This window comes from Chroicocephalus ridibundus, chromosome 3 (assembly GCF_963924245.1).
Source record: "Chroicocephalus ridibundus chromosome 3, bChrRid1.1, whole genome shotgun sequence".
NCBI classification, from domain to species: Eukaryota; Metazoa; Chordata; class Aves; order Charadriiformes; family Laridae; genus Chroicocephalus; species Chroicocephalus ridibundus.
In genome coordinates this window covers 123,215,291-123,235,931 of record NC_086286.1, presented here as the reverse complement: position 1 = coordinate 123,235,931, position 20,641 = coordinate 123,215,291, and the positions used below count along the sequence as shown (strand labels likewise).

Here is a 20,641-nt window from a genome sequence, read left to right as displayed (position 1 = left end):
TGGGCGGACATGCCTAAGGACTCTTAATGAAACTAGCCCCAACTCTTACCAAGTCTCTCCCATGATTTACTACAGGTTAAAAAAGAAATAATAGATTATAAACAATATATTTATTTAAAAAAAGGGAATATAAAGTTTTTTATCAAAACCTCTATTGCACGCTAACACACATTTGGACTGTATTAGGGATAGGTATAAGCTATATACAATAACTTTGTAACGTCAAATTTTGATTTTTTTTTTTTGTACAAAGTCTACCTTAAGAGCTAATTATGAAACCAGGTTTAATTTATATTATATATATCCAAGTAACATACAAAGGGAAGGAAAAAAAAAGCAGCTTTAAATGCACTTAATTCAGAATGTTACCAGACACAAGCTGGGTATTGTGTCTGAATATAGTTCAGCCTCTTGATTCAGTTTAAGTAATGTATTATCAAGCTGACAATTCACGTTGCCACAAACCTAAAATGGCCATTTACTTGAACTATGTATTTTTACAAAAAAAAAAATGGTATCAGAAAAGCATCCGGTTTAAGCAGATGTTTAAGGTTTTCTTCCTACAACTGAATCCTCACAGCTACTTCCCTGCACATCAAATAAATGGCATTACGTGTGGTAATACAGCCTACCATGACCAACGATGCTGCACGCTGAGGCACAAAAAAAACACAGTAGACAAAAAACACGCCCTTCAGTATGGATGTTTAATTAACCAGGACTTTATACAGTATCATTCAAATATTTATCATCAATTTGGAGCCCAAACCCACAAACCTTCAGCTGTCATAAAATTACTGAAACATGCAAAGCTAAACACTGGGTCACCTGCAGGATCAAGCTGTAGGGTGTAGGAAATTGAAGTCTTTGATTCATATTAGTTTTAAATATATGTTTGCCATTGGAAAATTTTACTCATACGATTTTTAAAAGTATCCTGTTGATAACCTAAACTAATCTCGAGTATGGCCTCTGTTCCCTCTGTATATGAGTTTTCAGGGGGGAAAAAATCCCACACTAAATCCATAAAAAAACTTCTCAATTAACTTCAGATTGCAGTAATTAGTATTTTTGTAAAAAGTTAAAACAGCTTTGAAAAAATCAAGATATTTTACCAAGGGGAAAAAAAAAAAAAAACCAACTTCTCTCTTCATCTGCATGTTGCTCAACACAAGTGTTTAGAACGTCACAGCTTCCAGAAATTCGCTCTATAAATGGCGCTTATGTTACAAAATAGTTGATCACAACTAAATTATAAATTTTAATGGGTACTGTGAAATCATCATGGTTGTGAATCTACTGCGCAAAATTTAAGTGCAACTGACATAAGGTTAGCTGTTAGCTTGGAAACAGGTCGTAGATCAGCCAAATAAAGCTTTGTAAAACAAACCTCAGCAAAACATACTGGACTTGCCCAAAAGCTTTTTTAAAATTATTAACACCTAGCACTGCAAATTCTATGGTAACATAATAAAATATCCAAATACAAATAAAGGATGTGGGAGTCAAAGCAAAATCTACATAGCATTATGCTCTTTTACACAATTATAAGATAAATATCAAATAACTCCAAGGTCTTAACAATTAAAAGCCAAACATCTCCATGTAAAAGGTAGCACACTGTAAATTGACATGTGTTTGGGTGGTCTGTGATGGTTTGATACTTTTAATTAAATCTGTATTCCTCTTAAGGTAATCAGCGTATTAAGCACTATCACCAGTTATCCTTCATACTATTTACACAAGCATTAGACATCATATAGAAGAGATTATTTCTTTTCTGACAAAGAAAGATTTCTTCAAATCCAAGTAAATGTTTAACCAGTGGAGACAGAGAACCATTTTATTTGTTAAATAAATATATATATATACACACACACATATGTGTGTGTGTACACTATGAAAAACCTGTACATATTTTAAGACAGCTTTTCTGCAGTATTTTGGGATTTCATTTCAGGACACCTATACATTTCCCGCCTTCTCAAATACATTAGAAAAATATTTTTGAGCTTACAAAAACACAATTCTACAAAAGGATTCAGCCCACTCCCTAATGCTGTGGTTCAAAAATAGGTGTAGCACGTGTAACAGACATAGTATATGAATAGCCTCCTCACCTTAAATAGGATTACTCACAAGTTTACATATAAATTGAAGCATTCTGGGGAATCAAACCCTGACGCAACCCTTAAGTGCAGCAAATTATAAACTAATCAAAGATACCACCTCCACACTTTGAGGCACTGTTACCCACAGACTTCCAGATGACACTACTGGGTTATAACAGGATTTGATATTCTACGTTCTTTCTGCCTTTTAAGTCCCTACAATCCAACAGCCCATTTTTGAACGTCAGCACGAAGTACCAAATGCCATTCTGGATCAGCACCCAACATGCCTGTAGGATTCATTTCTCACAAGTTCATCTCCTTGCTGCATGCATTTTTTTATTGAGAGCCAGGACAGGTTGAATTTACTCTTCGTATTACTCTATATGGATGACAACCCATAGGAAATAAGTGATCCTACTCAACTTCACAATAACAAACTATGCAGAGACAGTCTCTATTTTCTTTTCTTAAAGAAAGTCATTACCTTTTTTGCATTGCAATGCTCCAGCCTTTACTATTTCCCAGGATCTTAAGATGTCAGCATGGATTTGTTATAAATTGCCTAAATGGGAGAATCTGTAACTTCCTAAATTATGTAGTTTATAAAAAATGTCAGCTTCTGTCAGAGCCTGGAAAGTTCTTTTAAAGTGGTAACTTCATTTTATGGTCCTGGCCAAAAGAAACAGCTGTCATTTTTTCTCCACGTGGTTCATCCCTGGTACTTTATCATTTCAAAAGTCTCCTTTTTTCCAGCAAAAAACAAAAATGTAACTTTCAACGTGCTTGATACATTCAAGGAATTTCTTCAGTTCCTACTAGTTTAATGAAACGGTGAAGACTGTTACTCTAAAGCACAGACGATCTGTTTGCATAGCTTTCAAAGTATAACTGCACCAGTTCTGAAGCAAAAGGAAAAAGTCTATTTCTTCCACTTATATGGCCAACAATAACTTCTACATTCTGACAGAATCATGTGTATACTGGCGGGGAGGGTAGTTTCAAAATACTTTATCAGGAAGTCCGCAATTAAATAAAACAGAGGCTCCCCAGATACCGATCCGAATAGATGCACAGGCTTCTTTCCCTACAAACTTAACGGTTGCTCTTTTGTTTTTTAAGCACAGTTGTAGTTATTTTCTCCACCAAGAACAACACTTATATATTCCAGTGTAGATGACTATAATAGATGTGAACAATAACTAACCAGAAGTCTCTTGAAGGAGAGAACTAATATTTTTCTATCTAAAAAGAACTCAATACAGCAGACCACTGGGTCTGTAACAAAGCACTCATCTGCTTTAGAAGAGTCAATGCACTGGAAAACAGTTCATTATCCCGTTTACATTACACTCTAGTGGAACGTATCCCATGTATCCACTTAACAACAATCTAGTAGTCTCTTAAGCACATTGAACTGAAAACAAATTGCATCTTCTACTTTTGGATAGGGAACTCTTAATAGAATTTAACGGAGGCAAGTAATTTCTTTCATATCTACTGCCCATATAGCAATTCAGATTAGAAAACGTTACATGACAGTGAAGGTGAATCTACAACATATGACGGGACAAGCAAGACAGCATTCTTCTCACCATCATTTAAGCTGCATAAAATCCTGTATCGCCAAAAAGTAGCAGCCAGAGGAGACTGTTAGGAACAGGCTGAGAGTGAGAGAGCTGGGAAAGTGAGAGGACATGCGTTGTCATCTCCATAACAGACCAAAACAAAACAACAACAAAAAAAAGGCAGTTCAGATGTAGCCTACAGTGACTTAAAATACCTCTTTACTCCTAAATGAACTCCTTCACAAGTATAAGGGAAGTAAAAACAAAGAACGTATCTAGCATGAAACAGCAATACTAAAATGTTAAATATTTCCATCATGCTAAAAAGCCAAATAGAGTTTTTATGCAGGTAAAAAATAATTATCTGTGGAGGCTTGAAATACTTTTAACTTCTTTACGGTTACGGAAGGCAACTGGCAGAAAAAAATATTTACAAGAATATATACATAAAAATAAAGCTTTAACATTCTTCCCATCCTAATCTTCAGCTCTAACACAATGGAAAGGGGAAGGAAGACAGTAGAACATTTCAGATAAGACTATCTAAAAATTTTACCTCGCACAAGGTGGTATATTAAAAGTCACAAAACAAATTAATAGATGGTAATGGTAAATGACCTAAAGTAAAATGATTAAAAGGATAGTATCACTGGAACAGTCAGGATGCATCCATAATTTCAATAAATAAAATTTCCCTGTCATTAAAACATAGTTACACATCTATGGGTCAGAAGGTGGATGTTGTAACTATTTTGATTTTTATATAGCTGATCAAAAATTAATTAAAAAAACCATGAAGCAACACCGTAAAAAGAAGCTCTCAAATATTGGCTGTTTTCAATGATCTTGCTGAAGTAAAGATGAGTAGCCCAAAATTAATTCCCTATTAAGTTCATCCTACTTTACCTCTTCCTATCTTAAACAACACCCTGGACAGTCTTTCCGTCCCAAGACTAGTGAAAAGAGCCAATGATTACCACTATCTTTTGAAACCGTGGATTTATGTCTCTGTACTCTGGGACCAGCTTTCTTTGTTTCATGTTCAACTCTGACAAATGAACATAGGGGAAAAAAAAAATCTTTTAAGACACTTTTGCAAGATTTCATAAAGCAAAGCTCCCTTTTATGTGCAGCTGACCTCAGCAATTGGCAAATGTGTATCCTCTCCCTTCCCCATAAGTAACATTTATAATCATATATTTTAAAAAAATACACAATTTAGACATGAGCCACTACAGCCAAGCTATCTGCAGCCTTAAGAGGTTAGATATCTTTTTAGCTCTGGGTTGAAAAATTCTTTGAAGTGTTTGATAAATCAGGAAAATGAATCCACATGGAAACAAGCTCATTACTTCCCCCCTGGCCCCATCCTGACAGTGCAGTGTCTTAGATACACAGAGAAAGGGGAAAAAATGCCATACGGTGGCAGGTGAAACTTTTTGATGAATATGTTGCTTTCCACAAAATGAAGATTTGCAGCCAGCCAGTGTAATATGTTACCAGTCAAGATAAAGACACCTTCTACAAAAGGAATTCTTCTGATTATGCAAGTATCTTTAAAACTGACAAAACCCACCTGTTTAAACATTCAAGAAATTTAGAATTTGTGAACTACAAAATCATGTTCTATCACAGCTTGGAGATGGGTTTCTAAGAATCCACTATTAATTTACAACAACAACAAAAAAAAACTTTCTAACAACTTCACTTCTTCTCTGCCAAAACCCAGTTATTTACAACTGTTCCATATCTTAATTTCATCAGCAATATTGTGATCTCTGCAGTCTACCTCTCTGAATTAGCACTGAAAGATGGTAATAGAAAATATTTCCTCAGATAAGCATATATGCCAACAGGAAGCTTAGCTTTCTTCGATGAAGGGCTGAAAAATACAGGTCTCTAATGACTTCTAAAGTATTACTAAAAATGCATCTCCTTACTCAGCAGGACTTTCTCTCCTTCCAATATAGCACCTTTTTTATTTACCTAACTCACCTCTGAATGTTTTACAACTCAGAAGTAAAATACTAACAGTTCCATCATTAATACCTGCTTCCTCCTCCCCATCAGCCTTATACACACATTCTAAGAAACTAGCTAAAAGATGCATACAAAATGTAGATGTTACCAGATATTCTGATTACTTACATCATACTTTGCAATTCAGGCGTAAAGCTTGTTGATTTTCTTCCAGTGCTCGAAGAGGCGATCGTTGACATCGGGCTAGCCACGGTGCTGCTCATCTGAATAAATAAAGAAATAACAGCATTTAAAATACTTTTATTTTAAAGAGAGCTTATGTATGCTTCACACTAGATATTGAAAGGGAAGAAGAGATTTTGGGGTAGACTTGAATGCAAAGATTCTGCATGCAAAAAGAAGCCTGAGACACTGCAGAAAACATACAGGAGTTGATGTTTACTGCAACCAAAGCATTGGAAATGTGTGCTATTTTTAAAAATATCATCCCAGCAACCCACTGAGAGGTACCCTAAGAACACCAATGGAAAAGTATTGAGATAAAAACACTGGTATTCTGGAATACATGGCATTCCTAGACACCAGGATCTTGATATCCAACACATCCTTTTATATTCCTGCGGTACCCCATGCACTAGTAAATCACATCTATACTGTTTCCACTGAGACTAAGAGGAGTAAAACAGAATCTCAGAAGCAGCCAGATAAAACTTGATGAGCACTAAATCACAAGCTTCCTTTCTAAAACACTGGCTTTATGTACACATATTACTTAAGTCTTCAAAACAGAAATGCATTAGGAAGAACGAGACCTGAACGTCTCCATAATACTTACACAACCGAAGGTACTATCTTTATACAAAATGTTTTATGGCTTATCTATACAAATATCTCATTTAAAACTCTAAATCAAACCCAGGACAGTTCTGCTCTTATTCTATGAATTAACACATCTACATTTTCCCCTTTAATAAAAGGAAAGTCAAATGCCTTTAAATAGTTTCATTTTTAAAAATAGCTGCACTTACTAAAACACTGACAAATCAGAATTTATCTAATTATGGAAAACTCAATAAATATAGAATAGGGCGTTTCATTTTTCCCTTCAAGAATTTTTTTAACAAAGAACTCCACACACTATGCAAGTCTCCTGATAAGCGGAATATATTCCCACAACATTCTTCCTCTTCTAGTTTGCTGCACGCTAGTAACAGTGGAGTTTTACTACTCATTTCTTGTGCTATTAGTAGTAGCAGTAGCAATGACAATGAAAACCACGTTAATATAGCTTGCTCTGCTGTAAGACCTCTAAAGAGATCCCACCTTTCTCCGCTTTTAAATTTTACAGTTGACAGATATCTTTTCTAAAAAGCAATCTAAAAGTACGTGACCAGATTTATATTAAGTGCCACTAAAAACATTGCAATCAATCACAAATATTATGCTTTGCTTTAACAAAACTTGTAATACTCTAAATACAAAGCTAAGATAATTTCAAAAATTAACAAAAGAATAACTGTTTTGAAAGGCTAATGACATAATAGCATAAGAACGAACAACAAAAATAATAGGAAGTTTATGCATTCAGATGTAAGTTTACTTTTTTTATTAATGCTTTCAAGTAGATTTTCAGAGTCCTGTTCATCTTCAAGCAGATTCTAATTTAGGTCCCCATCCTGCAAGCCCTTACGCACATGTGTAACTTTAATCACAAGTTTACTCCCACTGAAGTCTGATTTTAATTACTTGAGTGGTTACACACCAGGTTTAAGTGTTGGCAGGATCCTGCCACAATCAGCAGTTACCAGAGACTCTCATATTCTAAACAGTCAAATTAACGAGTTAAAAATCAAAGGAAAAAAAAAAAGTAAGAAACATCTATAACATGAAGGAAGGTGAGAGAGCATTTCTAGGAGAGCTCTATGTACACATGGAAGGGAGTGAAGAGGAAGCTGCAATGGTACCCAGAACAGCCCAAAGACTTGCAAGTTTATATGTGTTTTACTGTTCGTTATTTGACTGAGACTGATCACAATTCATTTTAGTAGCTATATATATACCCAGTATCAATATCCCTAAATATAAATTAATACACTGTAAATTCTATATTTTACCCAGATCCTAGAGAAAGTAGTTAGGGGAACACCTCAGTTAATACTTTATAAAACAGCTGTAGAAAAAATCCTGAAACATATCAGTCACATGTGCCTTAAAGTTTAAAAACTGAATAATATACAAAGACTTAAGTCTTCTTTTAAGTTTGGTGGCATTTTATGTTTGGTTTGGGTTTTTTTCCAACTAACTACGTCATTTAAAGCATATGGCTATTTTATTTTTTTTATTTTTTTTTTAAATCCAGGTCAAACATTTTGCTTTAGCCATGGGGTTCTATTCCGCTAATTTATGAAGCATTCTCACAAAAAACACGGGACACAATTCCATAGTTGCCTCCTCACAGTGTACCCTTTGTCATTCATGCATGTCCTATTCTGGAGTAAGTATTTTTTTAAGGTTCCTGCCCTCCAAGCAGACAAGAAGAGTCTAATTAAAAAAAAAAGCTTGGAGGACTGTACATCTGCAAAAGTATCAGCAGGTTTGAGAGCTGAAAGCTTATCAGCTACTGCTTCACTGAAAACTTGGTCTTCCTATTGCAACCAAACGATTTAACTTTCAAATCAAGCAGGTGTACAGCATTTTCTTGACATAAAAAACCAACAGCTTGTCAGGCTTCATCAGACCCTTTACAATAATTACTTCCACAGCCCACGTTTTGTTTGATGGTTTAGATAATTAACTTCTTTACACATCAAAGTCCCATCGTCCTTATGTTCTATTTCCTTTCTTCCGGACATTAAAAAAAAAAAAAAAAATTCAAAAGCAGAAGCACTCTCAAATCAATTTTCTTCAAGAAGTACAGCTAACATGGAACTGAAAAGCCTACTGTAATCTTCAATGGGTCAATATACTGTATTTGTTTTAGCTCCAAACTGAAATGCAGCTGTTTGCCATATTCTACAAAATGAATTCAGATGTTCAGATTAGGTCACAGATTATTTCAACATGCTGTATTTTAATCATAAACTTTAGCAAGGAGAAGATAACTTCTGATTAACACTATTTGGACTGGTAATTACAAGTTCCTATCCAAAGAGGTCCAGCTTTTACAAATTCTTTTCCCATAAGTAAAATATTGCAATCAAGCGTATAATAGAAATAAGAAACTAGAAGGTGTATATAATCATTAATGTAAATATTTTAAAGCATCTACTGTAATCTCAGTCTTTAATGTAAAAGAGTCACAACAGAAAACAATTCTTGTTCCATATGAATCAGCAGAACAAAAGAGTTCTCCATTGAGGGAAACAAAATCTGTCATTTCTTCTTTAATTTAGGCCCACCCTTCTCACCAAGTAAGATACCTGGGCAGACTTGCACTTCATAGCCATCCTTCATATCCATATCCACTCTGAAATTACCAGGCAATGCTAACTCACGCTGATGGTTGTCCAATCAATACACCATCTGTACAACCCACCTATTTATTCAAGATCAAGTTCAGAGATGTGTAAAAATTGAAATTCTACTTCTCCTAAAACTTGAATTTAATATACGGGCTACACATCTAGCCCATAATTGTAGAGCACTAAATCTCCCAGCTATGTCATATCATTTGGGACATATATAGGCAGTCTTAAAATATATACATATACACTCACAATCAGCACCTCCATTTTTTGAAAGACTACTCAAATACTTTCACCAAACACCACTGCCAAAACGCCACACACGGACGTAAGAGAAGGATGCATCCCAACAGTCACTACAGAACAGTCCCCCAACACATCTGTTCAATAACTGATCTAAACTCAATCAGGAAGAGCAAACATTAATATTACTACAGCTTTCACTTCACAAAAAAGGAAAAAAAAAAAGAACATAAGTCTAAACTGGGTCAGTTTAAAACAAAAGGGGAGTCTCACACATCTGATGTCTCTGTTACAGGCTAATGAAGGTGCGGAATTCCCAAAAAAGCAGTGTCCCTACATAAATTTTTGCAATAAATAACGCATTAGAGTAGAATTTACTGTTATGATAACTTAATTCATCAAACATGCATCTAGTGCAGTTACCGCATCAGTCCTCTTTTCTTGCCTTTCATAAATACATTTTGCATATGACCTCAAATCATGCAAAAACTTAAAGACTGACATAAACCCAAACAAAACAGGAAGGAAATAAAAGCCAAGATGACTGTGAATTAACACAGAATTAAAATTAATGCTTTTGTTTTCACACCCTCTACTTCAGAGTAATTAGATTAACTAGTCTGTTACCACTGAGTATTTTACTGCACGCATGGCCTTAGCAGCAGACAAGAGAGTATAACAGTCTTCTAGGCCTGGAGATGTAAGAACTTAATTAACTGCAGGAAATACAGATTTATTTTTTTTTTAGTGCACTTCTTTTAAAAAACAAAAACACAGCCATAAATGCTGTTGAACACATGCAAGACTGGCTTTCTAAGCTCAAAATTATTAAAAAAAGTTAAAAAAAACAGTAGCCTATAAGCAAATACTGGAGTAAATATACTGTTTTATGCCTCACCCACTCTCCCAGTAGCATGGAATAACTGAAAATTAAAACACTAGAGTATTAAGTCCTTAAGTTCTCCTGAGCTGTTCAAGCAGGCTGGAACTAGAAACGCTCTAAAGGGTCTCAGAAAAGCACAACGCACAGATGGTCTAGATCTTACAACAAATTAATGATTCAAAAGGTGCAATGAAACTCCTTTATCATCCTCTAACCTGCTCAAGTTCAAAAAAATCAGCTTGTTGCGTAACAATTAAGAAATGGCTCTGCTTATAGGCAATAAGAAAACTTCCGTATTCCCTAAACGTGGCCTCTTAAAAGCCAAGCAGATAAAGCAAAGGCACAAATTTTGAAGGAGCAGCCAGACCAAATCCAGGATTAGAAGCAAGCTGTGGGCAGGCACTGACACATCTGCATCAGGTCTGCACACAATAACATTGTTCAAAGCTAGGGATGCAATCTCAGCTTTCTTTCATTTTTTTAATTAATTAACAAAGTATCACAAAGCAGAATGCATGCACTATTCATGCTCAGGATAATACATTACATCTGCTACTGCTGCTTCCATTTATTACCTGATAGACTAGATTCTTACGATAGTTTTATTTTAAAGTGAATACCAGAAAGAAATATTCATCTTAGCTGTCAATGCACAGCCCAGCTTTCACCACCCAGGCAAATAAGCATCTCATCTTTAAACGTGACACTCTTTCTTGGAATGAAACATGCTTGGAAAGCCCCCACAAATATAAGGAATACAACTGAACATCATTTCCCCCTTTCCATTTTTAAGGCAACTCAGTCATTCATTCCCATTTAGAAGTTACAGAAGAAACATGCATGTCTGATAACAAAGAGTAAAATAAATTTTCAGATACATGTAAGCATAGATTTTTGGTCCAAAGAATAAAATGCATCTTATTGATTATATCTTTAAGCCTGTCCCGTTCCACATCCCTGGAGACAAAATCATCCTTAATGTTCATTTCTCCATCTCATACATCTTTGTGCATTAATTTTACCAAAGACCTTAAACGAAAGCAGGGAACAAGCACAACTCTCTCACTGACTTTGCAGGGAAAGAAAAGTCACTAACCAACTACAGACTAAAGCATAACCTTCTAACTCTATTCTGCATAACAACTGCTGTATTTTACCTAAAATTACTCTGCATATCCTCGTATTTTAAACTATTGTTTGTCCACGCATGAGTTAGACATGACAGTTACTTAAGCTTCTTCTGAAACAGACCACAGAATGGTTTGGACTACTGAAAGAATATTGATACACAGATGTAACTATTTTATTTGAGATTGAGAAAGATACAGCATAATCTTACATGAGAGAGGTATGCCTCCACATCTGGAGATGTTTACTAACACTTCTCATAGTTTCTAACTCAAGTCAAAACAGAGCTCTGCCCTTCCCCAGGAGTGATTTATTTATTTTTAACCAAGAAAGGAGACAAAATGAGCCTAATGTATAGAATCATAGAATCATTTAGGTTGGAAAAGACTCGTGGGATCATCGAGTCCAACCATCAACTCCACTCTACAAAGTTCTCCCTTACACCATATCCCTTAACACCACATCTAAACAACTCAAACACATTCAGGGGTGGTGACTCCACCACCTCCCTGGGCAGCCTATTCCAGTGTCAATGTAGATGCCCACCTCTCTCTGAACCGAACGCACAGCACTTTTTTTGCAGAACTCCATGCCACACTTGGCAGTTAATGGCACTGCAAAATAAGCACCAATGACATTTTTTCTTCCTTCCTAAAAATGCTCTAACAGAGCAGTATAGAGATCAGACAACCTGTAACTAACAGTAAAGTTCCCATAGCTTCCCAAATCTGGCTCCGGTAACCATAACTTTGTTTGGACCAGCAATTATTTTGGTAGTATTCTGAATCTTCCATATCAATTTTTTAATAATTGTATAGACATGTAATTAGCGACCACGACCTTCCTGCGGTAACCACTGACAATTTTCAGTGAAGGAAATATAAGGTGTGCTTGCAAGTCTTGCGATAAAAAAATGGATTGAAATCATTAGGAACTTATATACTCAACTGCAGCATGCAGAGATGAACAGACACCAACCTGTAACTTACTCAGTATTTTGCTTTTTCCTGAAGAGTAAAACATTCCTATTTGAATACGCAGATGTCAAGTTACTCCTGCCAGTATGCTTTACTGCTCATTCGCCAACAAGCAAATCCATTAGTCATCATGGTTCCCATCTACCTTTAGTTCCATCTAAAGTAACTTAAAATTTAAGGTTTCACTAACACAGCTGTATTCTCTGTAAAGCACAACCAAGTTTGTCCCCTTCTCACCAATAGCTTTAAAGTTATACTTTCCTGGGTATAATTTCTCCCTAGGCCTTCATCTTCCTTCACCTGTTCAACTCCTTTCAAGATGGCATCTACCTTCCCAACCTCGCACACTGATTACACCAAGCCTCCTCCCTTCACATCACCCTGAGCTGTGTTTAGTTCCCTATTTGAAACACAATTAAAATAATCTCATAATATAGTTCCACCCTGACCTCAACTGAACATTCTGCCATATCAGGCATTTCATACTCTGCCCAATGCTGTCCTTAACTTAGGTCATCAATATATGTATCAAAAATTCCTAATCAAGAACGACTAGCCAAATGCAAAACTGAGATTATAAGAATTTTCTCCAGTTCTTACTGTTGAACTGTTCCTCTCCTTTCTGAAATCACTGCTTGCCACCATAAATCAAAATCCTCTAGAGCAGAAAACGTCTACCTCCATTGCTGCTTATTCACACAACACCTAGCACAAGGAAAACTACAGGAAAAAACAGCCACGGCTTTAATGCAAATTACAAGCATGAAAATTACTTCTTAAGAAATAGATCTAAGAGTAAATCAGTAACATTCAGGACACCAACCCCTTTGAGAGATCTCATAGTCACAGATGATGTTCAGTAGGTTCCTGCTAAAATGTATTCTTGTTTACTTGAAAATACACATTTATCTTCACTGTTTAAGCACATGATTTTTAAAAGCACTTAACACTGGAGAGCTGTATTGATAATTCTGTGATTTCCCTGAGAGATGTTAGCAAGAGTTAGGCCGATACCTCAGTGCTTCAAACCACAGGTTCTTCTGTCCAAGCTCTTGGCCTCTTTATCAGTACTGTCACTTTTTCTGTGACAGTTTAAGGAGCTGTGTGAACTAGAAACTTTGCAGTTGACTCTGTGAATGCGTGATTGTAATCAAATGTAATACTTCAAACGTATGCAAAGTACAGGGGTAGAGAAAAGCCAAAGATTATTTATAAATAGAAATGTATTCTGCATTAGCTTGCAAATGAACACGTACTAAGACTACTTCAAATTAGTAATGATTACATGCAGCACTACAAATGCCAAGTATCTGAAACACAGATTACAGATCTAATCAATATCATTCTCAGTACCTTTGACATGCAGTTTTCTGATCAGCTCCAGATAAATTCATAACTGAGTCACTACTGCCTGGTTCTATGAGAACATAGGCCCAACTAGTTTCCTTTTCTTTACATACTCCATACATTTACACATTTGGATATTTCACAATTGCAACAAGAGCATCAACTCAATTAGTTTCTATGGTATAATTACATTGTTTGGGTTTGGCCTCATGCCTTAAAAACACCCCTGCAATAATGACCCAGAAAGACACTGTCTGGCTGGTCTCACTGCTTGAGGGCATCACATCAGAACGGCAATAACAACGTGAACAATGCTCAGTGTTGCTCGAGACTATTATATGCAAGTAATTCTTAAAAACACTTGTAGCTTACTAAATTACAGCTTGCTTATACTGACAAGTTACTAACTGGCTAATCAAATTTCAGACAGCTCCGTTCTATGTTATTCAGAATTGAGCCCATGAGAGTAATTCAGTTGGTTATGACGGAGGCTTAGCAAATAATCTAAAGGCTACTGAATCCTGTTACACCTTAAGCAATGTTTCCAAGTCCATACATTTGAAAATCACGAGTAAAATGCCAGTAAAGTATAGAAGGATTTCTTGTTTACTTCTAAGAGACAAGACTGAGTTTTCCCTCCTGTCTTTTTAACATATTCTGGTTAGACCTCAAGCTCTTCTTCAGAATCATCATAAGATTTTCTTTATCTAAATGAAACCTAACATTTTCGCACTTTCGTAAGACTCACAGAGATGGGGCTTTCAGAAAACCTTAAGTAAATACTGCTACAGTTGGAAATGCTACTTTTAACATCAGGATTCCCATCTATAAAGCAACAATACACAGGACAAGAAGGAATCAAAATAAAATCAAATCTGATTTGCTGATCAGTAATATGTAAATATGAGCCTGCACAAAGTCCAAAGTTAACAGAAAGACTGACGCTGCCTCCCATGACACTTGGATCTGGCCAATAATGAAGAAAGATCTGCAAAAAGGGAGAAAAGGAAGGTACACTGCACCCTGCCAAGTAAGTTTGCACTGACGAGGGTGCAGTGCCCTGAGCCAAAGGGAAAGAGAGGCCTGTACCAAGACAGACAATGACGTGGGAGTTAGATCAAACACTTCAAAAGAAAATTTAAGCATATCACCAACAGCACTGCAAACCTTGAAACAGATTCACTCTTAGGAAATGAAATGTCTCAGATAAATCATTAATGCTAATGCCATACAGCAAACTTGGTTGTCCGCAACATCAGGTTCTTACCTCCCCTTCAAGTACACAGTAATAAATATTTTGCATGTATATTGTGCTTTGTATTCAAAGACTGCAAAGCATTAATTTGTAAACTTTCGAGGAACTTATAAGCAGCTGCTACTACATAGGACATACAAAAATATAAACAGTAAGTGGCAAAACCACTTAAATCCTACACAGAGTATTCTTCCGGACTAGCTGTTATTCCTGAATTTTTAGCATTTACTAGTAATTTCTATAAGAAATTATAATTTCTATAAGGAATATTACACGATCCCTATTAATAAACCACCACGCCCGTTTGGGCAAAATAAGTAAAATCCACTTCCTCCAGAGAAAAACTACAAACTTTTCACAGCACCAGAGAGACAAGAAATCAGTAATACCCAGCAGCACACGGCCCATTGCAGGCCCAAGCCTGGCCTCCGTCATGCAATTTTAAGCCTAGAAACACCTTCAAGACTAGCTGCGAGACGACACCAGGAGCAGGGCAGGGTCCAATGCGTGCACCACCACCACAGGCCCCCAGAAAACCAAGGCGAGAGCAGAACATGGCAAAAGCTGCTCACTGCGACCTGCCAGCAGCGAGTAAACCCCACGTCTGGCACTTCCACCCCAAAATCTCATGGTTTCGGGGGCTGCAGAGCTGGGATGGAGCCGGTGGCTGGGCCGAAGGCTGGGCCTCATCCCAGCACCTTGGCTTCCACCCCAGAGCAGATGGCTTTGACGCCGAGGAGCCCCTTTGCCAGGCTGCCGGCCACATACCCCCGCTGCAGTCACTTTTTGCAGCCTCCTGCTCATATCTGGCCAGCGAAACCAAATACAAAACCCAAATGCAAAGCCACAGACACAGACAGAGTTAGCAGAAGCCCCCGCAGCGCCCCCCCCCCCCCCCCCAGCGGCTCTCCCCCCGCCCCCCCTCACGCCAAGCAGCCCCACACAGGTATCGCTGACTGGGACCCGCGAGGTTAAGGTTTCTGAAGGCCCCAAAAAACAAAATGAGCAGTTAAGATAGCTTAACAGCAACGCGCTAATTGCGTGCCCTCGCTGGTGACTCACGCAAAGGCTCACCCCCGGGGACGGATGGATGATGAGGAGGAGGAGGCTGAGATGTGCAGGGGAGGAAGGAAGGGAGGAGGGAGGAAGGTAGGAGCAGCCTGGCTTGGTGGTGCCCAGTCCCCCCACCCCGTGTGCGGCTGTCCCAAAGGGGAAAGCGAAGGGGCAAGAACTGAACCTCGTCCCTTCCCCTCCACGCGCTGCCTGGACCGAGGCAAGAAACGAGGGGGACGAAAACCGGCGGCCGCTCTCCCTCTTCCCCCCCCGCCGCCACCTCCACCACAGGAGCGACGGCGGCTCCGGCGCTGAGGCGCACACGCTGTGAGGAGGGGTGGTGGTGGTGGTGTGTGTGTGTGTGGTGGGGGGGGAAAATGGCGCCGCCCGCGGGAAGGAGGGGCCGGTTCCGCCACACACCGGCCGCGGCGCGCCGCCGCCTCCATCTGCTGTGTGGCAGCAGCGGCCGCGGCGGCCTCCCAGGGCGAGGGGTGGAGCCGGGCTGAGGCGGGGCTGGCCGGGCCGCCGCTTCCTCCCCGCCGCCGCCGCTGCAGCCGCCGCTCCCCTCACCGCCCGCCGCCGGATCCCTCTCCCCAGCCCGCCTCCCGCAGGTGCTGCCCGGCGGCCGAGGGGAGCGCCCGGGCGACCATGGCCACCCCGCTTCCCCCTCAGTGCCCGGCGGTAAGAGGCGTCAGGGCTGCTCCGAGTGCTCAAAACCGGGGAGAGGAGGCTGGTTCCCCCGTAGCAGGGGGATGTGTGCGCTTACACAGGTGCCGGGCCTCAGCTCACCCTCATCTCTACCGCTACAGCGCTATGGAGGTATTTGAAAATAGTACGGTGTCTTTCCCTCGCTGCCTAAAATGGCTGTGTTATAGTACATTGTATCAGAAATAATGCGGCCAGCAGGACTAGGGCACCGATCGTCCCCGCCGTAAAATAGTAAAATAGCTATTTTATAGTACGTGGTATCAGGAACAGTGTGCCCGGCAGGACTAGAGCTGTGATCATCCCCCTGTTCCTCAGCAGGGGTGAGGCCCCACGTCATATTCTGTGTCCGGTTTTGGGCCCCTCGCTACAAGAAAGACATTGAGGTGCTGGAGCGTGTCCAGAGGAGGGCAACGGAGCTGGTGAGGGGTCTGGAGCACAAGTCTTGTGAGGAGCGGCTGAGGGAGCTGGGGGTGTTCAGCCTGGAGAGGAGGAGGCTGAGGGGAGACCTTCTTGCTCTCGACAACTGCCTGAAAGGAGGGGGTAGCCACGGGGGGTCGGTCTCTTCTCCCAAGGAACAGGTGATAGTACAAGAGCAAACAGCCTCAAGTTGTGCCGGGGGAGGTTTAGATTGGATATTAGGAAAAACTTCTTCACCAAAATGGTTGTCAAGCACTGGAAGAGGCTGCCCAGGGAAGTGGTGGAGTTGCCATCCCTGGTGGTATTTAAAAGACATGTAGATGTGGTGCTGAGGGACATGGTTTAGTGGTGGACTTGGCAGTCCTAGGTTAACAGTTTGACCTGGTGATCTTAAAGGTCTCTTCCAACCTAAATGATTCTATGATATATTTTTGCCTTTGGAAATACCAGTGGATCCTTACTCGAACATAGCAAGTTGTACTACTTTAACCACTCTGGGGTGGTTAAATGAATCAAGGTGGTTAAATACCTTTCATCTATAAGCAGGGCCTATGTTTCCCCTCTCTTTCCTGGCAGTGGTGGCTTTCCTTTTCCCATGTCCTGTCAGTTCAGCAGGTTGATGGGGATTGGCATGACTAGGAGAGCTGGAGTATTTAACCTACCTTTCCTTTCTTCTTTTAACCTTTTCTTGCTTCAACACCTCCTAATGGTAGGTTTTTGTGAGTTCAGTTCAGTCATTCCGCTCGTCTGGCAGTACATGTGCAGGTTTGTTAGGAGACAGGCTGATTGTACCATGGTATAAACTGGAATTAATAAATGTGACCGATAGAGGTAAATGGAGTAACTGTTAGTGCTTTCTTCACCACATATGCAAAAATCTTGCTCTTCTTGAAGGTTTGCAGGGTGTGTAACTTCCAAAGTTACAGTCTGTCTTTCGCTTTACCTTTCTCAGTCCATCTTTCATTCAAATTCCTGCCTGCACACTGAACAGTACTCATATTATTTCTACTGCGATTCATTCTAAGAAACTGACAGCTTAGAGACTTGGTAATTTTATGTACATTGTAGCATTTTACTTCTCTTTTTTAGAGGGTAAAAAAAAAAAAGGGGGGCAGGAGGAAGCTCTGCAATGTTCTTAACACTCTAGAGGCCATCAGCTTATTTGAAATTCATCTTATTTTCTGCCTTTTTCTCTTAGTTTCTGCTATCCTTAATTTTTTTATGGTTTTGGCTACCATTCATTCCCCATCCTTCTTACTACTGTGTATGAACACCCTATCAGTCCCCTCCACGTTACCACCTCCCACATCAGCTTCAGAAAGTTGAGGCGATTCTGCTGCCGCTGCAGAGCACTGCCAGCTTCTCTCCCTTCTGCCGTTGCTTACGATTCTGAAAGTAAAGTCGATACCAGCCCAAGCACTGACAGCAACAGGGCAAAACACTGAGCAGCAAAAAATAATCTCTTGGAGACTAAGGGGCTTCGTGCTGCTGATTCTTGCATGCACAGCAAAGTCTAGTTATTGCTGCAAGGAGGATGGCCTGATCTAATCCTTCCTGTTATACATTTTAAAAGACCTGGGCAACCCCAGCCAAAGCAGAGTTATTGATAAGCATTTTCTGGGCCAAAAGGAGAATCAAAGCATTCTGTCAAGTTACGAAAGGTACTGCAGTTTTCCTTGAGGTGACTCAAGTTTTTAGCCAAATTCTGTGGTTTGCCAAAACCTTACATTAAACCGAGGAAGGCAAGGCAGCATATTGCTGACATTTCTGTGATATGTACCATGCATATCTTTACATCTATCAGAATTGGTAGGACAGACTAATAAGAAAACAAAGAAAATAGAGAAATTGCTATGCCAATTCCATATGGTAATTTTAATAAGGGAATTGCTGGCGTAATATGGTTAGGCATGTCGAATGTGCATTACATAATTTCCAGGAGCTTGAATGGAGGCAGCGTGACTTGGTGAGACGCCTGAAAAAGCACTGACAGAACATTTTCTGTCAGATTTTGTTGCTGTGCACGACCCTTTATCCTGCAGTGAGAGGTTACTGGTTCAGAAGTGGTTGAAGTCAGTGCCTGATGATGAGCTGGGCTGATGAAAGGTCATTCCCTCTGTTGTCGCTTCTATAGGTGGTAACTCCTGGCAGAGTAATTGAGCAAGACAGATACTTACTGGCTATGGAATCTTAAATCTATACAAAACAATTTACTAGAAGACAGGAGGAAAGAGGACAGGAGCACAATGTCCCTTCTAGTACTGTGCATTATTGTTGGTAAAAATGCAGTGGCTGCTCCCTACTTGAGTCTGAATTTTTACTATTCACAGACTTCACAGACAAGGGAAAAAAAATTGAGCAAGTTTTTGTTATGCATTATACAGAACCAAAAAAGGGCACATACAAAATTTTTTTCCCTTTTCAGGTCACCTTTCAGATTGTAAGGTCATTATAAACTGTCTCAGCACTTTTACAAACTGGAGTCTGCTCAAACCATAATGCTTACAAAGTTTCACTTTGAATAGGCCTGATTTTCTCTGTCATTTGTTTTCACTTTTTATTTCTCTGCAGAACATAAAAAGTCAGAAAAAGATTTTATTTTCCCCTACATAGCATATAATTTACATCAATCATCCCAGGAGGTCAGTACCACTGGGGTGTCATTTAAATACAATGAATATAAAGTAATGAAGCTCTTGCTGGAGTGGATGGCCACAATTCTCAGAGAAAGAGAGAGAGAGAGAGAGAGTTTCCAAAGCATGTGGAGAAAACACAACGGGAGACCGAGTGAATTCATCACACCACAAAAATGTCTCCATCCTGTCGACAAAGTCATTAAAGGAAAATGAACCATTGTTACTCTAGACGCTTGCATTCCTTTGGCATAATAACCTCAGTATAGAAGCATTGGTGCAAAGAGAATTTGCACACACAAGAGAAAAAAAAAATTAATCTATTAAAAAATAAAAAAGTATCCAGATTATGTAATGAAAGAAAGCCTCCATGCTCCAAAGAAGAGACGGAGCCTCTGCAGAAGCCACAACTAATAAGGAACCATATGCAGTGGTACAGGGCGGTTGCTTTTCCCCCTACCAACAAGTCAAAGTAAATGCCAACACAGGCAATTCTTTTCAGATAACCCACAAATTATATTCTCCTTTAATTACACAAATGTTTCTACCCTTTGCCGATCCATAGCCATCCTGGGTTTTAAGATCCCTTGTTGAGATTTCCTCAGTACCAATTCCCTTTTCATACTCATTTACTTCAAATAGTTTTTTCAGTCTCCATTAAAGCAATCTGTGAGGAATACAGGGATTAGAAAGGTTAGCTATGTTCAATTTTATTTAATTCTTTGGCAAAGGGTGTCCAAATAAGAGAAAGTGTCACATGCGTAGAGTAAATCATAGCATATATCAGTTTCACAAAATAGATTGTACTTCTGTGGATATCCCTCAAGGAAATACCACTTTAAAGCAAACCACCGTGCAACCCCTGGTAAAATAT

General features: G+C 39.2%; 1 protein-coding gene across 1 annotated transcript in view; it reads right to left on the bottom strand.

The window, feature by feature from the left end:
* The window catches only part of SUPT3H (SPT3 homolog, SAGA and STAGA complex component), a 293,285-nt gene extending 276,956 nt beyond the window's left edge, over positions 1-16,329 (bottom strand). The window contains exons 1-2 of the mRNA XM_063330642.1: positions 16,019-16,329; positions 5,828-5,922 (exon numbers count right to left, since the gene is read on the bottom strand). Of these exons, the coding sequence (XP_063186712.1) occupies positions 5,828-5,922 (95 nt within the window). The 5' untranslated portion in view covers positions 16,019-16,329. The remainder of the gene's footprint in view (positions 1-5,827; positions 5,923-16,018) is intronic.
* Between the last annotated feature and the right edge of the window lie 4,312 nt (positions 16,330-20,641).